Source organism: Bremia lactucae, linkage group LG8 (assembly GCF_004359215.1).
Source record: "Bremia lactucae strain SF5 linkage group LG8, whole genome shotgun sequence".
Taxonomy (NCBI): domain Eukaryota; phylum Oomycota; class Peronosporomycetes; order Peronosporales; family Peronosporaceae; genus Bremia; species Bremia lactucae.
Genome location: NC_090617.1, coordinates 4,115,156 through 4,133,687, shown reverse-complemented (window position 1 = coordinate 4,133,687; position 18,532 = coordinate 4,115,156). Strand labels below are relative to the sequence as shown.

General features: G+C 44.5%; 2 protein-coding genes across 2 annotated transcripts; one reads left to right on the top strand and one right to left on the bottom strand.

The window, feature by feature from the left end:
* Positions 1 to 415: 415 nt before the first annotated feature.
* CCR75_001719 (uncharacterized protein) lies at positions 416 to 1,387 on the top strand (the record flags this gene model as incomplete). The annotated part of the gene is made up of 1 exon (XM_067959820.1): positions 416 to 1,387. The coding sequence occupies one exon, from the start codon at positions 416 to 418 to the stop codon at positions 1,385 to 1,387; it is 972 nt and encodes a 323-aa protein (XP_067815928.1).
* Positions 1,388 to 2,018: 631 nt separating this feature from the next.
* Positions 2,019 to 3,863, bottom strand: CCR75_001718 (uncharacterized protein; the record flags this gene model as incomplete). The annotated part of the gene is made up of 1 exon (XM_067959819.1): positions 2,019 to 3,863. One exon carries the CDS (start codon positions 3,861 to 3,863, stop codon positions 2,019 to 2,021), a length of 1,845 nt encoding a protein of 614 aa, XP_067815849.1.
* Positions 3,864 to 18,532: the final 14,669 nt, after the last annotated feature.

The following is an 18,532-nucleotide window of genomic DNA, read 5'->3' as shown; positions in this document are numbered from 1 at the left end:
GCGACTGTTTCCTCACAGCATTTTTTTTAGAAGCTCTAATCATAGTATTACGTCGTGCAATTCGATTACGTCTTTTCTCGACGCGATCTTTATTAAAATGATTCCATCAAGTCTTTCATGTGACCACAACCCATTTAATGGCCGGTGGTGAAAGAGACTTCAGCCAAGAGACTAAGTTATCCTCGAAATCATTAAACGACCAGCCGCTCGAAAGAGACTTCACCTAAGAGACTGAGCCATCATCGGGACCCATACGAATGACCTGTCGGGCGGAAGGGACTTCACGCAAAAGAATAAGCCATCTTTGGGACTGCAGTTCAATGAAACTCTCGCTATCACACTTTCGATCCTGCCTTCTAACTATCACTTGAAACCAACCATCTTACCGGATTAAAAGACCAGCTGACCGTTCGCTATGCTCTCGAAGACGCTAGTCCTGCTGGGCCTATGCGTCGATTTGCAGATGGTCAATGCCCGCGGCATTGCAATGGGTATGGGTCCTCGTCGTCGACTCGGTTCCTACAAGAATATTGATCACCACCCATACAAAAACGATCACGGTTACAAGATGGATAGCTACGACAAGGGTTACGATTATCCATACTACCGTCGCCGCCTCGAGGAAAAGGACATCAAGTCGACCGAGTCGTCAGATTACGGCTATGGTAAAGATGACTACGACCACAAAGGCTACAAGCACGATGACTACAAGCACGATGACTATAAGCACGACGATTACAAGCACGGTGAATATGAGCATAAGAGCTACGGCAAAGGCTACGGCTCCAAATATGGCAGTGGTTACGGCCACAAAAAGTACGGTAAAGACTGCGATGACAAGAGCTACGGCAACGACTACTACAGCTACGGAAAAGGCTATGGTGGCAAAGACTACGGCTACTACCCTGACTACTACTCTTCGTACGGTGGTGACTACGGATACGACAGCTATTACCCGTCATATGGAGGTGACTACGGGTACGGTGGGTACTCGCCGGGATACTACTCGTCATACGACAGCTACCCTGGCTATGGAGGATATGGATTCGATCAATCTGGCTACGGCGGGTACGGATACGGCAGCTACCCTAGCTATGGAGGTTATGGATACGGTCAATCTGGCTTCGGCGGGTACGGATACGGCAGCTTTGGATATCCTGGTTATGGCGACTACGGGTACTCGGGCAACTTTGGGTACCCAGGCTATTTTGGCTTTGAATCTGGCACATCAAGTGTTGAGAATGCGTCTGGAGACGAAGGGGCTGCGACTACTGCTACGGATGCTTCTAGCAAAACGCCGGTCGAGAAGGACGACAATGAAAAGCCCAATCCGAAAAAGTCAAAAGCGGTCAAGTCGGACGCAAATGACAAGTCGAAAAGCAAGTAAAGTCAATGGTTATCCTACAAAAACGACGGTAGTGCAATAAGCCCGTGTGTTGATGTCAAACGTAATAGTAAATAGAACAACGTGAAGTCTATAATTTGTTTTGTAAGCCTTACATCTCGCTGCATACTTCTCGACGTACATGTAAATAATACCAAAAAGTATATCGTATCATATCTAGGGGATCAAACCGTGGTTACTTGTAGAACCGTCTGAAGCGTAAAATAAAGGGCGGCGCGTGGCTAGAGCGCTAACACATAAAGATAACGTTTTTAAGGTTATAATCGTTTTCGTAAATTTCGCCTTACCTTGTTCTCTAGCAAGATTTGAAGCTCGGGACTACTTCGCAGTTTCTCGGCTAATAATTTTGAGTATTTGTCTTTTCGAGATCTAATTTTCTATTCTCATGAAAAAACTTGGTCAGTAAAATAAATGTTAGACGAATTTAAAGTACGACCTTCGTTATATAATCTATTGCGCCCGCATATAATAAATTTACTTCAAGTGCCTATTAAAAGTATTATATTTATGACGACTCGTCATTCTATAATCTACTGCTAACGCTGCATCAAAAGTATCCGATCTAGAGGCTCTGCACATTAGTTCTCTTTCCTTCAGTACAACGTAATCGTGGCTACCTATCATCGTCTAAATTCAATCCAGCGAGACGAACGACTTCGGCCCCTGCGGCAGTAAACTGCAAAATATTCCTCTCGAGGTTTTCAAAGGGAAAAGCACTCATTGGTTGCAGTGTAAAGAGCTTGTCATAGTGCACATCTTTGCCAAAACAACGTTTAAATTGGGCAAAAACTTTGCCGCCATTGGCTCCACGTACGACATAATTTGATAGAGAAGACGTGTTTTTATACTGCTGAAGATGCGTCCATAAAATCCGATTGTTCGTAAACGTGAGCTTCTCCGTATTTCGATGCAGAAAAATCACGTTGCCACTCGGATCATGCTGCACCATCGTGACCCCACAGAAAAGATTGTAGTCGGGGTGCTTGGTTCCAGCCGAGCCCGGTGGCCGCTGTGTCATAAAGAACGAGCTCTGGGACTTCATCCACGCAAATCGAAACAAATCCTTGTCCCCCCATACAAGTCGCAGTTTCTGGTGAACTCGAGGCATTGAAAACCCATAGTACATGAGCACATTTAAAGCCTTGTAATGCATGCGACGATTGATCATCACTTGACCACTTTCTTGCTCAAACGAATCAACATAATCCAAGCCAAAAAAATCCCACACATAACTTTGATCATGAATGTTAAAAATCGTATTCGCTGGTCTCCAGAAATCCGGCCAAAAGATCGCGCCCGTTTCGACAAACTCAGGTGTATCAAACAAATACGACGGATCTCGCACGGCGAAATTATCGGCATCAAGAAGCAAGACATTGTCAAATGCACTATAGAATATGGCGTACAATTTGGTGTAAAAGTGCGTCGCCAAGGGATCCTCAATAACACGGAGATAAACGCCCAATTGGTCCACCATGAGCTGCAAGAGTGGATGCTGTCGATCCGTTTCGGACGTTTTGTACCACATTTCAATGGGCAAGTTGCATCCAAATTCCCGCAGTGTGCGTACACTCACGTACGCCCCAAGAAGGATTTTTTTAAAAACAACAAACACAATACCACGTTCAAACGACAGAGTCTTCAATTGGTTAACGCTCTTGTTCGTTTGCTTGTTGTTGTCTACAGGCAAAACCTTGCTGTCCAAATAATTAGTCGTTTGAAAGGATACTTGATTTTTTTCGTACGAAAAGTTCTTATCGTGCTCATAGTCGGTTGATAAGATACTATACCTTAGCAAACTCTGGAACATGTTGCACGTAAACGCCACTTGAGCTCTTAAGGAATTGCAGTGCATTGACAGCACACGTCTCAGCTCGCCCGTGTGCGTATTACGGACTTCACAGTATCCCGACATCCCGTTTTTAATCGACTCGGTGCAATTCTTGTCATTCTCCATCTCGCGTTCCCCCAGGGGTGAGCAATCGTTCGTTTGTCGCCACCCAAGGCACTCGAAGTCGCTTAGATTACGCAGCTCTTGTTTTGTCAATTGACGCGTGATATTATTCGCGTCCATAGGTGTAAACGTTTGTGAGAGGCGCTTGAGTTTCGAAAGGACTTGAGTGTCTTTCCACAGAGCTAATAGGCCCTGGCTTGTGCTCTCTAAGCCCTTGATTCCATTATTAGCGATGGAGTTATCCTGAACAATGTGCCCTAGCACCACGAGGCAAATTAAACAGATACCAAAGGCCGTGATGAACATCGCATAGAGTAATCTCCACATCCGACTTTCAGTCAGCACCACGCCCTTTTTCGTTACAAATGGCTTTTCACGTCCGTTAAGAGTGCGAATATTGATTACTTCTCCGTCGCATTTTTGGTGAGGATCGCAGCGTCCGCTGACACTATCAACGTCCGTGGGCAGCGGTGTGATCTTGCGCCTTGCGTCGTACTCGGCCATCGGACTCGAGAAAACGTGCTGGCTTTAAGTATCGCTTCCAAAGAGCTAAGTTGTCAATAAATAGTACGCCTTGGTTCCGCGAATACCAAGAAAAGTGCGCTTAAAGTGAATTTACTGAGAGTCGCGCCGGAATAAAGCCGCGAGGCCAGCGGCGGATACTTTTGAAGGTTAAAATGTGTGCCGGTTAGAGTGAATGATCTTCTTTTCAGGTGGACCACTTGAGTTCAAAACAGCCAAGATTCGCAAGTGTACGTTACGTGTCACTCCTTGAAACCGCCCATCTCAAATGAAAGGCGCACATTTCCCCCATTCCTTATTAAAACAAAATAATGTTTAAGTACGTGGCGAGACAAGCGATGCTGAAGCAGAAGGCGTGACCACGAACGACGTTGATGATTATGGACTGTGTTTTCTTATGAAAAGGTGATGGATGGTAAACTCTTTCGGGGCAGATTTGCTTATGTCGATGTCCAACGATATTACGAGTAGAAAAGTTTTACAATCTTTCGAATGATTCGTACGTGATGCATCTCAAGGCGCTCACACTCCGCAATACTGAGGATAGTTATTGCGTATAAATTATTTTGTCACTACCCTCATTTTTAATCACGCATCGCGGGACATAGCTACAAAAATACGTCTACTTTATCCTATTTGACAATTATTGTTATGTCACTCATGCTGAATCATCAAGCTAGAAGCTTTTTACAAAGACTGTCAACAAAAGATATCCAGAGCACGGTACTTGTTGAATTTGTTTCGAAGAATGCTTTCGGAAGAGGACCAAGTGTGACGCATTGAAGGCAATATCAGACCACCTTCAACATAATAATATATTACATGCTTCCTCTTACTATGGAGCTCTTGAAATATCAAGCTTTTGTCCAATCTAAGAAATGAGCGTAAAGCACCGAGACAATTTAATTGGTATAAATGCCAAACGACGAACTACAAATGCGATTGGATCAATATCTGCCACTTCATGTGGGACAACTGTAACTTTCCCGATTTTTATTTATTTCCGGCGTAAAAAATGTAACGGGGTGTCGGTTACACAATTGTTATTACCTGCAAGAGGTATAATAAAGGGAAAAGTACCAAAATACCTGACAAATGCGAAAAAGACGGAAACACCCCTGTACTTTTATAAATGACCAAAATGCCCTGGCTATAAGCCTATATAAATATACACGGAAAACCGTTGTGTACAGCATAATCACATCACTTTAACGAGTCTTTCTCGTTCGAATAAAGGACAATTATTCAATCTCTCGCTGTGTTCTTTGGAACCACAACGTCATACTGGCCTGCGAGTCGGAACGCGGCTACTACGCTCGATGTAAAGACCGCCAAGGCAACTGGAAGGCCATCTTTCTGCTTCTACAACCCACGAGCTTATCAACGGTCTCCTTCTGAAGCAACTGGAAACCCCTTTTGGAAGTAGACGGAATGGCAAACAACTCTTTCAAGATGCCTTTCCGTGGAAGCCATCTGGAGAGACTATGTAATGGCTACTATTACCATCGTGGTGCTTGCGCAGAACCGGGAAGGTGAGCTCTATGCTGGGGTAACCTTCGCTCATTTTTAATTCTGTTTGTCAAAAGTGATCTACAACCCATGGTGTAATCCTTAAATATTTTTTCAAATTTGTGATCTACTAACGTTTCCGTGTATATATATATAGGCTATAGCCAGGGCATTTTAGTCATTTATAAAAGTACAGGGGTATTTCCGTCTTTTCTGCATTTGTCAGGGGTATTTTGGTACTTTTCCCTATAGTAAACGAAAACAAAAATTATTATTATTACTATTATAATGCCAATATTTCCATACACGGCAATATTGTAGTGGCAATGTGACAATTCTGTGCATAAATTGTTTAAAGCCGTTACTCAACCCTGCCTGGTAGACGCGCGAATTGGCGGTTAGGAAATAGTCGCCATAAAAAGTGTAGATACATATTTATAGAAAATATCAATACTTAAAAACCTAAATATATACATAATATTTTAAATTTTCTGTAACAAGGCACCTTTTGCTAGGGTTAAAGTAAACTGTATTTTTTATAAATAAGTTCTTCTGGTTTTATCTATACTAACCTAATTATAAGCTAATACAAAACATGTAACAAATTCGTATCTGTCTCTCTCTTTGCGCGCGTCCAGCGCTGACTGGACCGCGGAGTAAGTAGATGTAATAGTCTATATTTACCAATGAACAAGCTTTCCGAATATTACTACGTTTAGTAATATTCTTCAAATATTATCTACCTTTTAGGAAATATATTAATTTAAAACCTTTCACTGTGAGTTTCATGAAACGATACACCCCGTCAAATCAGCCCTCCCTTAAACGAAATTACTCAAACTAGAGTGGTCACTATAAGACCACTTAATTGAAACGATGTTGATTGGTCAAAACCATCATTTTAAATTCTATCGCATGATTAACGAGTCCATGCGGTCAGCGAATAGTGCGGAACTTTCTACTGCGGTACATGCAGCCGCGGGCGACGCATTATTGTCTCTTGCGGCAGACATTTCGTCTGCCGTAATAATATCTTTTCACCCAACACTAAATGTTGAGGGTGCACGTGGTGAGTCACCACGTGAATGCGAATCCTCTTTGGAGGTCGACTACGAATGCGAGTCGGATAGAATTGCCGACTCGGGAAGAGCAGAACAGCCGCCTGGACGTCGTCAGGCGGCTAACTATGAGCATACGAATGATGGAGCTCAATCGGGTAGACGTGCTAATAGCATTCGCTATAGCATGTTTTATTCCGACGATGAGGATGACTCGCCGTCGCCAGCACCGTCTCCCGTGCCGTCACCCACACTGGTTCATGTGCGTGGTGATGACGATGGCGTAAGCCATCGTATAAAAGATCTTATGGTACCCCCGATTTATTGGGTACCACTCAGGAAAGTGCAGACAATAAAACGTCTCGTCTTGCTCCTGAGAAGAAGCCATGGCTTTTTCCGAACAGCTAGTCAGAAGCTTGTCTGGAGAGGCAACTCCTTACAATAAATCTTCTGTATTTATTGCGACAAAGCTACATGGCGTTGATCCCCAGCGCGAAAGTTTTTCACGCTGAAGAAGATTTTTTATTCCGATGCTTTTATTAAGCATCGCTGGTATAGTGGCAACAACAACCGAGATAAAAGCTCGTCGTGCAAGCCTGGAACGCGTTTATTCGCAATGTCAAAGACATTGGACGCGAAGCCTGGCTTCAAAGACTTATCGCGATTCGCGTTAAGTTTAAAAATCGAGCTCCAACCGGTGCAAGATTTAAACTGCATCGGTTGTCTCGTGAGGCAGGACTTCCATGCCTCAGTGGGGTGATTTCTGTTCGTGTTGTGTCGACAACACGAAACGAGTGGAAGGGGATGTTTATTCCCTTTCTTCGCCGAGAAGGGCTCGTATCTATATCGAGATGCGCGAGGCGGTTGACGTTTTGCAATCGATTTACAGGCACCAGGAGCCCGTATTTTTCGATGGAGCTTCAAATCCATCGGATGAATCTCGTCATACTGACGGACGAGGCCCTTAACGTCAACAACCAGCTGGGAACGAGGCTCCCAGCTGTCATGCGAAGGAGGATAACCGCGCCAGCTAACAAGATAACTCGTTCGCTGCCCCTTCACATCACGGTGGTTTTGAATACGTTCCACAAGGAAACATTGCCACGTGGGAATCCATTAATGATTGGGATGGAGGAGGGAGAATTTGATCCGACCCATGTGTCGGATCTGGAGTCGAAAAGACGATCACAAAAGAATGGAATTCCTGTTTTTATAGACAAATTCAGCAAGATGGAACATCTTGTTGCAATATCAGAGTCAATCACGGCTCTGGGCTGTGACTGTGTCTTTATCGACTCGGAATCCAGACTCCACGGTTAGCCCCGTGACTTGGTCTCTGATAGAGACCCACAGTCCATGGCGAATATTTGGCAATCCGTGTTTCGATCTCTCGGAACAGGCTATGTCAACTTCTGATCATCCAGAGACAGATGGTCAGACGGAACGCGTAAATAGCATCATCGAAGAGATAGTTCAAGGTTACGTCCAAATGTATCCAAATTGTAGCGAGTTTTGATCGATGGTCGAATAAGCCATTAACACTTCGGTGCATGCGACGACAAGGCATACACCGTCCTCCGCGTATAGCTTACGCTATCCTCGCAAACCCACCCAATTAGAGGGATTCTCTTATTTAAGGGGGGACTCGCATGAGCAAATCCAATTTTGGCTCATGCTCATCACGCGTCGAAGTTACAAACGATACGAATCATGTCGATGCAACTGCTCATCCGAGTTAGCGATATCCCGCTTACAGCGGTTAGCACCCCAAGCGGTATGCTATACAAGCGGTTGGTTATGCCACAAGGGCTTTCCAACACCCCGGCAACATTTAATCGTCTCGTGACGCAACTGTTCCGCCCTCATCGAGGTTATGCACAGGCTTATTTTGATGAGATTTTTGCCCATAGCCGTGCGGAGCAGAGTCGGTCGGATGTGGAAAACCATATAGACTATTTGCGAGCAGTGCTCAAGCGAATGGGCATGAATAAGCTGTATGTCAATGCATCTAAATGCATTTATGGCGCAGAAGAAATTCCTTTCTTAGGGTGTTTCGTTGGGAAGCGAGGCCTTGAACGGATCCCGCTAACGTAAAAGCCATAGTAGATTGGCCGGTTTCTAAAAATAAAGAGATTTGCGTAAGTAATTGGGTCTCGCCAATTACTTACACAAAATATAGCGGAAATTTTGCTGATATGGCCAGGCAATTATCTAATCTTCTTAAAAAGGATTCAGATTGTGCTGAAATAATACAGAGCCTAATGATTTTCAAGCAGTCAATGATAGTCTTAACCATGCTTCGATGCTGGCACTGCCAAATCCAAATTGGCCATTCAGTGTCGTCTGTGACGCATCGGATTTTGCCATTGGCAGTGCTCTGTTACAAACCGATGATGATGGGCGTGAACGTGTAATTGGTTCAAGTCTAGACAGCTTAAATCTGCGGAAAAGATTTACCCAGTTCATGACAAAGAGTTTCTTGCAATGAAGTATGCTCTTGTTCAAATCCAGAGTTCATCTGCTAATTACTGAATTCTGAATCTGACAAAAAGGTGTTTGTGATATATACAGATCACGTGTCGCAACGCACTGCGATTAAGTCGCCTTGTCTCCCACAGAGAATGGCCCGATGACTATCCTTTTTGCCGAATACAACATCGAGATAAAGTACAAGTCTGGTGAGCATAATGCATCAGCTGATGCGTTACCACGCAGGCCGTATTATGAGCTCTCTCATTTAACGACAGTAATGCCGCCTATTACTGAATTAATTTGTTGGGCTTACGCCCAGATGAACAGTGTGTATCTCTTCTAAGAGCTCTAAAGGGCACTAAATCAGGCTCTAAATTGTCGGCACGTTTGCGTGCAACATTACATCGTTTTTATCGATACGGCCTGTTGCTTTATTGCACGGGCGCTGCGGATCCTCCGCGCGTCGTTGTTCGTCATGATGAAGATTTAAAGTACCGAATCCTCTATGAGGCACACAATACTGTCTTTCGTGGTTATCTCGGCAGAGAAAAGACTTGCGGCACTGTAAGCCAGATTTATTGGTGGCTTAAACTTTATAAATGGGTCAGCACATACGTTCGCACATGCAAAACTTGCCAAATGATTGAACCCTCGGCGCATGCTGCTGTACCACTGGGAAGTCTGCCCGTACTCACAGGGTGTTGGGAGTCCATTAGTAGATGTATGGATATTGTTCTCGGTCTACCGAAAGAATCGGCCGGTAACACCCGCATAGTGGTCCTCGTTGACCGATTGAGCAAAATGGCTCACTTAGCGGCTGTGCCGGATACCATTGATGGTGAAGGAACAGCAAGGCTGTTCATCGATCGCGTGTTTTGACACCACGATTTGCCAGTGGCAGTTGTCTCTGATCGTGACCCCCGTTTCACGGGCAAAATTCTGGAAATCGATTTTTCGAGTGCTCGGAACCAGATTAGACATGTCCACCGCGGACCATCCGCATACCGATAGTCAAACTGAACGCGTCCGTCGCGTCATTGAAGACATTTTAAACAGTGCGTGTGCTCAGACACCAAAGCGCTGGAGCTCAATGCTCCCAGTGGTGGAATTTGCGTCAAATGACGCTGTCCAGCCATGCCTCTACAGGCTACACTTCGCTTTATGGCAAAGTTCTCACCCACCCACGCATTTCGTTAACGATACCACTACGTGGCTTAGGGCTTGGTGGGGGGGAATTAGCCGATAGGCTTGCTGATATTAGCCCTATTACCATTCGAAAACAGATAAGCGAGCTTCTCGCGACCTGATTAAGTGTCTTAAGACATGTACGTGACACGATGGCTGATAGCCAAGACAAACAAAAAGAATTAGCAGATACCAAAGGCAGAAGTTGTATTAATTCTTATGCGGTCGGAGACCGAGTTTTATTAAACGCTAAAAATCTTCCTACTTACAAAGTTTTCGCGATCTTCAAGACCAAATCGAGCCCGCGCGTTGTTGGACCATTTACGGTCGTGGCCAAGAAGGGCCAAGCTTTCACGCTAAGCCTTCCTAGCAAGCTGCGTAGACACCCAGTTTTCCAAGTCAACTTGCTTAAGCCAGATCGATGCGCTTTCCACGTGGACTTAAAGGTGCTTGCGCCGAGACAGGCCGTATTGCCGCAGATTGCTGCATCTTCACTAGAATGCCCGTCTTCCCCTCTGAAGGAGGTTGATTACGTTCCAGAATCAAAAGACGGCTCGGAACCGCCTCAAAAGAGCCCTCAACCCGAGCAAGGCTCTCACGAAGAAGTTGCACCTCGTGCTTTAGAGCATCAAATGCTTCCGTCGAGATCTCGGTTCCCTTCCGCGCTGCTTGATGCGCGAGAGAACCTTCAGTTTCACGCGAAGAAGCTTTTAAAGCGACGTCCTCGAAAGGGCCAATACCAGTATCTGGTGAAGTGGCTGGGGATTCCCTCTTCCGAAATTCTTAGGAGTTGGAGGTACCTCCTTAGCATGATTGCCCGTACGCCGTTGACGTTTTTGAGCGCCAAACTTAGGGGTAACTCGCGTTAAACGAAGCTTCCCAACACAAAAAGTGGGATTAGGTGCGGAGGAGAAGGCGTGTAGAGCGACGCTCTTGCTTCTCATCCTCTGATGGAGTGTGACTTTCAAAGTCCGCCAATCCCTCATCATCGTCGAGGAAGGTGCTAAGAGTCTGTGACTCACGCATAATTGTGTTGAGACCAAGTTTTTGCAAAACACAACCAACCAGATAGCTGTTTATGTTCCAAACTCAAAGAGGAAATGAAGCGAATGTTGTCACTCGGTGTCAATAGTCTGATGGGGGTGGGTATAATGGGGCACACATTGGTTGGAGGACCATTGTTGTGGTACATTAATCTTAAGAGTAAAATACCCTTTTATCTTATTTTAAATTGTTAAAAATCCCATTTATGATGGGTAACAAATGTGGTCGCCGCCAGATAAAAATCTGGCGGCCGATTTCTTTTTTATAGTAGCTGGGTTAAGGTGTTTTGATTTTAAAAATAAATATCGGGTGCAACTCCTCTTTTGGTCTTAAAGCGTCTAGTGCCTTCCTAAGGCTTGCGCATTGATCTGTGAGAGATAGAAGCCTTTCTAAGGTACATTATTTCGGGCACTAGTTGCCACTTGATTCTACGAACCCCTCAATCCCTTAAATTAGGAATCATTAAGCTTTATGAGCTTGTACGACTCCCTGAGTTGTTACACCCATTAGTTTCATAAATGGAACGGGGCCCCTTTCACTAGTACTGATCAGTACTAATTAACCTTACACTGATTACTGCGTAGTTAGGGTCCCTCGAAACTTCACCTACACAAGAGTACAGAGGAAGGTTTCTGAGTAGCTAAGGGTCTTTAACTACCAAAGGGTGCTTAATGGATTTAAAATTAGAAAAGTAAAACTGTATTAATTTAATTAGTTTCCTACGTAAAGATCTTTTATCTACTACTGTAATTAATAAATTAATATTTAATTAAGTCTGTCGCCTGCTTGCGCACCGCACAATCGTGTCTTGAAACGATTATCGGGGGTGACTTAGGCTTAAATCATTCAATCAAACAGAGCTGATGTCTTATTTTATCAATTATAGTAATTTTAACATGATTGAAATTATTTAAGTCAAAATTACTAAAGATAATAATTTTGCACTTCTTTATTTATTTCCTCTCTATGATTATATTTATTATTCCTCTTTATGTAACGAAACACCCCGTTACATCCCCCCCAACCAAGAGTCACCATAGTGATTGGTGTAGGGTCACAGGAAAGAATATTAAGTATTTTTTCTGTAATTAGCATCATTGATTTTGATCAAATACCGATTTTATTTGCATTTTTATTTCAATAAAAATACCGACTTTATTTGCATTATTGGTTTTGATCAAAATACCGATTTTATTTGCATTTTTGATTTTATCAGAATCAAGATGGCGACAAACAAGTTTGTGCGCGTGGGCCGTGAGGCCGCTAAGCTGGCAGCTGCACGGAACAGTATAGCTGTCAGTAGGGGAAATGTTTCAGTAGAGGCTAATGCGTCTACTGCGAGGGATATGTCACCTCCTACTACCATTGGAGGTGATTGGGGTATGTCATCTTTTTATGACATTGCAGATGACGGAGGCAAGTCACCTGCTACAAAAAATGAGTTGACTGGCTCCAAGTCACCTGTATCACCCGACTCAGTGGCGACTGAGAAAGTCGCTGGATCACCCGGGGCCGAGTCCGTTTAATCTTTGTATTCCAATGTGTCTGACTCATCAGGCATATTTTGAAGGGAGATGACTCCGAGAACGATGACCACTCTGGTGACGTTAGTATGCGTCACCAGGCACTACGTGGTCGCGAAGGTAAGACTCTGCTGGTGGTGCTAGTTTGCATTATCAGAAAGGAAGTGAATCTAGAGATCGCTCCAGGGTCAAGTTATCGTTAACAATAGCTAACCGAAGAGGGACCGCAATACGTTGCGGTTCGCTTCTGAAAAGAGGCCTTGCTTATCCTCTAACGATAACCTGATTCGTTGGTCTGGCGTGACCAACGATCAATATCTAATTCAGTTTTTCGACTTATCTAGGAATCAGAAGCCTGGTAACGGATTTCTTCATCGATGTCTTTTACCGGCATCGGTGGTACACATGCAAACGGGCAAAGGATGCTAAACTTTTTTACAAGCTTAGATAGCCTTTGTACACAATAGGCCGTGAGGCTCCCTTGACAAGCTTAATACTTTTTGTGAACGGCTCGAGAAACGGACCGTAGTCGGTGCACGCTATAAGTTGCACCGTTTTTCGAGAGGCAGGGATATTTTGCCTCTCGTGGGGATACTCATACCCATGCCGTTTTAGGGTGCAGGTCATGCCCCTCAGGAAGCATATTTCCTCGAAGATCCACATTGTCTCCAATAGGACTCTCATCTCTTACGAAATGCGTCAAAGGGCTGAGAAACTCCGATTCTCTTACGAGTGCGGGAAGCGCTCGTTCTCCGATGGACATTCTGCCGACGAGGATGGGTCTCGTCGTACTGCAAGTCGAGACCCGGACGGTCCAAGATCAGTTGAAAGCAAGGTTCCCAACTATCATGCGTGGGTGGATACCCTCACGAACGAACAAGATAACTCGTTCAAATCCCCTTTGCCTCACGGCGGTTCAAGAACCTTTCAACAAGAAAGCGCTTCTACCTGAATCCACCAAAGGATGTGGAGGGGGAGGAAAAATCGGGTTCGCCTCGTTTGACGAGCCCGAATCAACATCGTGATATGAATCACACTCTTTATTTTTAAAGAAAGGATCTTGATCACGATCCATCGCCGAGAGCTAGCGGCGACGATAATATTTCTCGTAACCAGTTGAAAAACTGTGGGCAGATTGCGACTGAACAACACTGGCGAACGAAAGGCCACACCAGTCCCTTCAGAACGAGCTGTTGACAGCTCGTCAGAAGATCTCTTCCTTGTAGTAAAAAGTGGATCGTCTGGTTAAAGACAATCAGACTCTATTCAAAGACAATAAGTCTTTGGCTCGGAACCATCAGGCTTTGGCGGGTGCCCTTGACCATACCGGTAAAATACGGAATCGGAAGAAGCCTCGTACTGATGGTTCAGCCGGAGACGCCCAACATAAAAGGAAGGATGCGCACGCATACTACGAGGCAGATCGATCGTGTATCTATTGCCTTGGTGAAGTAATACACGGAACGGGCCGATATACCTGGGCAGCAATTTATTACTGCCTACATTCGTCACTACGTGCTTTGGCAAATTTGCCGTAGACAGTAAGATTAGGTCACTTTTTTAAATAAAAGTATGTTTGCTCTTTCGCTTTTGTCTGAGTTCCGTTTCTGTCGGTCCACCGCATCAGCGATGGAATCCTGTACAAAACGGACCACTGCTTCTCTAGTCAGCAGGAAATCACCTGCTGACTCGGTTTTATTTTGTCTTAGTGCGAACGGCTCGCACTGCGGAGATATTATTCTATGGATTGTTGCGAGTATTATCATTCTCTATAATAGTAGTGTTTTCGATGCTGAGTTTTCCAGCATCGTTGTCTACTTCAATGTTAGTTAATTCAACATTGGTATCCTTCGCATTGATCTTAGGTCAAATGCGTGATGAGCAACGACTAAAATGCTCTTTGCTCGAGCGAGTCTTTCCTCCCTTAACTAAGAGTTACTCTCAAACAGGGTAGGTACAAGTGGGTGACGTAATTCATTCACGACAAACGGTGTATGCTTTATAGAAGCATGGACTGAATTGTTGATGGCATGTTCAACTATCGGCAAGAATTCGCTCCAACTCTTTAAAGAGTGGACATATCCGCGAAGTATCTCTTCGAGAATACAGTTTGCACGCTCTGTCTAATCATCTGTTTCAGGATGATCAGAAATTGACATTTTTGACTGTGTCCCAAATTATTTAAACACTGCTTGCCAAAATAGCACGGGATGAAGCTCTGGGCTTTACCCGTTGACAAACTTCGCAAGCACGTATGTACTTGCGTACGAACACATACTGGCGTGGCCAGTAGAAGTCGCGACTTATCGCGAGATAAGTTTTCTTACATCCACGATGACCACTTATTGGTGCTCGTGGTACTCATACATGATGAGTAATCGCAAATCATTATGGGTAGGGATGACGACACGAGGTGTGTCGCCAGCAATAACTGTGTAATACAATAAATTATTGTGTTTTGTATACAATCCATTTAAGCGTTGTAGGGATAAATTTCTAATGTAATCCATTGACCCTTCAAGAGCCTTATCTTCTTGATAGGATCTTATATTTCGTCGAGAAATGTTGACGACGGAATACATCATTGTTGCAATAGCGGCCTCGAGGTCACTGTTGATTTGCACAGCCGACTCAAAATCGGGCTGGCGTGAAAGGGCATCAGCGACGACGTTAAGTTGTTCTGATTTTAAACTCCACAAGAAATAATACTTCGCGACCATCTCGCCATTCTTTGCGAGAGGTGTGGACTGTTTACGGCCGTGCGTAAAGACGCATGGTCCGTATATACAATAATCGGTCTATCTCCCAACAGATATACCCTAAACTTAGTCAGTGCTGATTTCATGGCAAGGAGCTCGTGAGATGTGTTGACTCTTTACAACCGTGGGTAAAGACGCACGGTCCGTCTATACAATGAACGGTTTATCTACTACGAGATAAACCCTAAAATTAGCGAGTGCATATTTCATGAAAATGAGTTCCTTATTCTGCACTGGGTAATTTGCGTCTAGCTGGTTGAAGCTGACGCGACATATACCCCCCCCGAAGCCCACTTCACCGTCTGTGTCATATTTACTAACGCACAGCCGATTGCAAAATTGCTGGCGTCACAGATCACGTGTAATAGTCGGTCTTGGTCCACAATTGCCAGGATTGGCGATTGCATCAAGCTTTTCTTTATACCGTCGAAGGAACTTGACAAGCAGCGTTCCATGATCACTTTTACATTTTTCTCCAACAAAGAGAAAATATGTACTATCATTTCAGCATAATTGCGTGAGTACTTGTGCAGGTGCGCCACTTAACCGAGGAATTGTTTTAGTACCAATACATCGACTGGCACACGCCAATCTGTGATCGCCTTGTTCTTCCTTGATCCGGGCGTACACCGTGTTTACCCACGATGCACCTAAGAAGTGGTATTTTGCTTGCAGCGAATATACACTTCTTAGACATGAGCGAAAGAACCTTTCGAACGTGGGTACGATGTACTTCAACATCCGCTACTTTCCTTTCGTGGCTCTGCTATGAACGAAGACGTCATTAAAAAAGCTGCGTGCAAAATCCTGCACCGATCACAAAAGATTGATTACACATCTGTTAAATGTCGCATGGGAATTACTAAGTCCCTGTGGCATGACTAGCCAACCCCATAGCATACCGGGTGCTTACTGCTGTAAACGAAATATCTTGTTCGCGCATTAGGATCTAATAGAATCCATCCACCAGGTCCATTGACGAAAAGAAAGTACTCTTTGACATACCATCAATGATAACGTCTTTCCGTGGTATCGGCGTTTGAGCCGGTACAGTTGCAGCGTTCAGTTTATTGAATGCATGCACTATCCGCTATCCTCCTGTTGCTTTACGAACACAGAAGGTCGGAGAGCTATGCGGGAAAGTTGATTTCTTCACATGGCCCGCTGCTAAGCGTTCGGTAAATAATCTGTCGATCGCTATCACTTGTTCACGAGGCAATAACCATTGCTTTATGATATAGTATTTCGATCCTGGGACTAGGTAGATTTTGCGTTGAAGGACTTTATCCTTCGGAAATTCGCACTATTATGATTCAGGGATTCAATTTTGACGAAGTTCTCTTATTGGAACCCCGCACCCCTCATTACAATTTGGGGAACTTCGGCTACAGGGCCTCCTCCCACCCAAAGGTACTGATTCAGGAAAGATATCCTAAGGGTTTGTCTTCAAGGAATCCCAGGGTTTGGACACAAAACGTTAATCCGAGTCTTCTCATCGAGGACACTGTCGTCCATCGATGAGCTACTAAGAATCCGTTCGTTCTCAGGAGTAACTATTGCCGTCCAAATATTGGCCACGTAGTTGTCATCTCTGACAAGTACGTAGATCTGCTTGACTTTGTCACTACGCAGATCACGCAAGAACTGTTTCGGTTCAAGCGTTGGAAATTGAGTATTCTCTGAAGTTGACTTCGGAGGCGCTAATGGATCAAGTGTATAAGCGCCTACACTTGATTACTTGTTTACTAAGATATTGCTTGTCTCAGTTTCTTCTTTGGAATTATTTACAAAAGTGCCTGGGAACCTTTGACCACAGATTTCCGGGGACTTATTCCTACAGAATTTGTTTTGGGAGTACCCTCCCCGAATGCCTCTCGCTGTGGTAGGCTACCGCAGCGAGATCCTTTACGATCGACTCTCCAGTCGATCTAGGACTTTCGGACTGTCTCTTATAGACTGTCACTTTAAACTTTCTTGGATGCATTTCAAGCAAGCGTATTTGTTTCGTAACACACAACATATTCGAGTGGTTGAACTTCGACGCTGCGAGTGCTTCCGCACAGCCGTCAGTAACTATGTCCACATCACAATGGTGGACCTTCGACGCTGCCTGTGCTTGTGCACAGCCGTCGGGATTTAACTCCACAATGTGTTGGGTATTCACACTGAGGCCTTGTGCAGTCATGCTAACGACCGAACCACAAGTAAGGCCATCGCACTCACTCCTAGGATACCACACGCTTGTGGACGCTCCAAGACATTCATCAATTGGCCATCTGATGAACATGAGGCAGGCATCGTCACAACTTGATGCTGCCAATTTATACATGGCTCGTACTTTCTGAGCCATGCTAATTCAAGGATGCCATCAAATTTGTCATCCAAATCTAGTACGATGAAATCATCATCGGCTTAACGTGTATTGGATACCAATTACACGTTTCTTAAACGTTGCAGATGCGCATGTTGCTAGACGCACTGACATCCTCGTAAGAGGGAAATCTCGCTAAAAAAAACTTGAGCCTAAGATCTTCCAGTGATTGGCGTCTAATAAAGTTATTCGACGCCCCACAGTCGACTAGGGACTTAAGTAGCAATTTATTTGCCACTTTTATTTTCATATTGATGATGCTAACCTCACCCCCGGGAAAGTACACACAATGTTTGAGTGTGAGGAGCAATTTTCGTCAAGAGAACTGCAAATTCTTTTGACGTTGCTGGATCGGTAGGGCGCTCCGCACCTACTAACCCCGATTGTTTATCTTACGATCCGCCTCGCCGTTGCGATTTCGCAACAGCGTCGGATCTGCGTCCTCCGCTGTTTCTAGCGAAAGGTCGGTCTTTTCGCTCAGTGCTTATAGGCACTCACCGTGAGGCACTACATTCATATGCGTAGTGGCCCGTTTTTTTATACCGATTACATTTCTGTATTCTTTTGTAGCTTGAAGAGCGAGGTTTCTCGCTCTCTACATACGAGAGATCCATGGGTTTTGGACCTCCGTTTTCTTTCGTCTCGGTGGACGATAAGCACCAGATTGAACAAAAACCTGTATAAGACTAAAGTCCTCCTGTTCCGCTATAGACATCGTTTGGTATAGCGT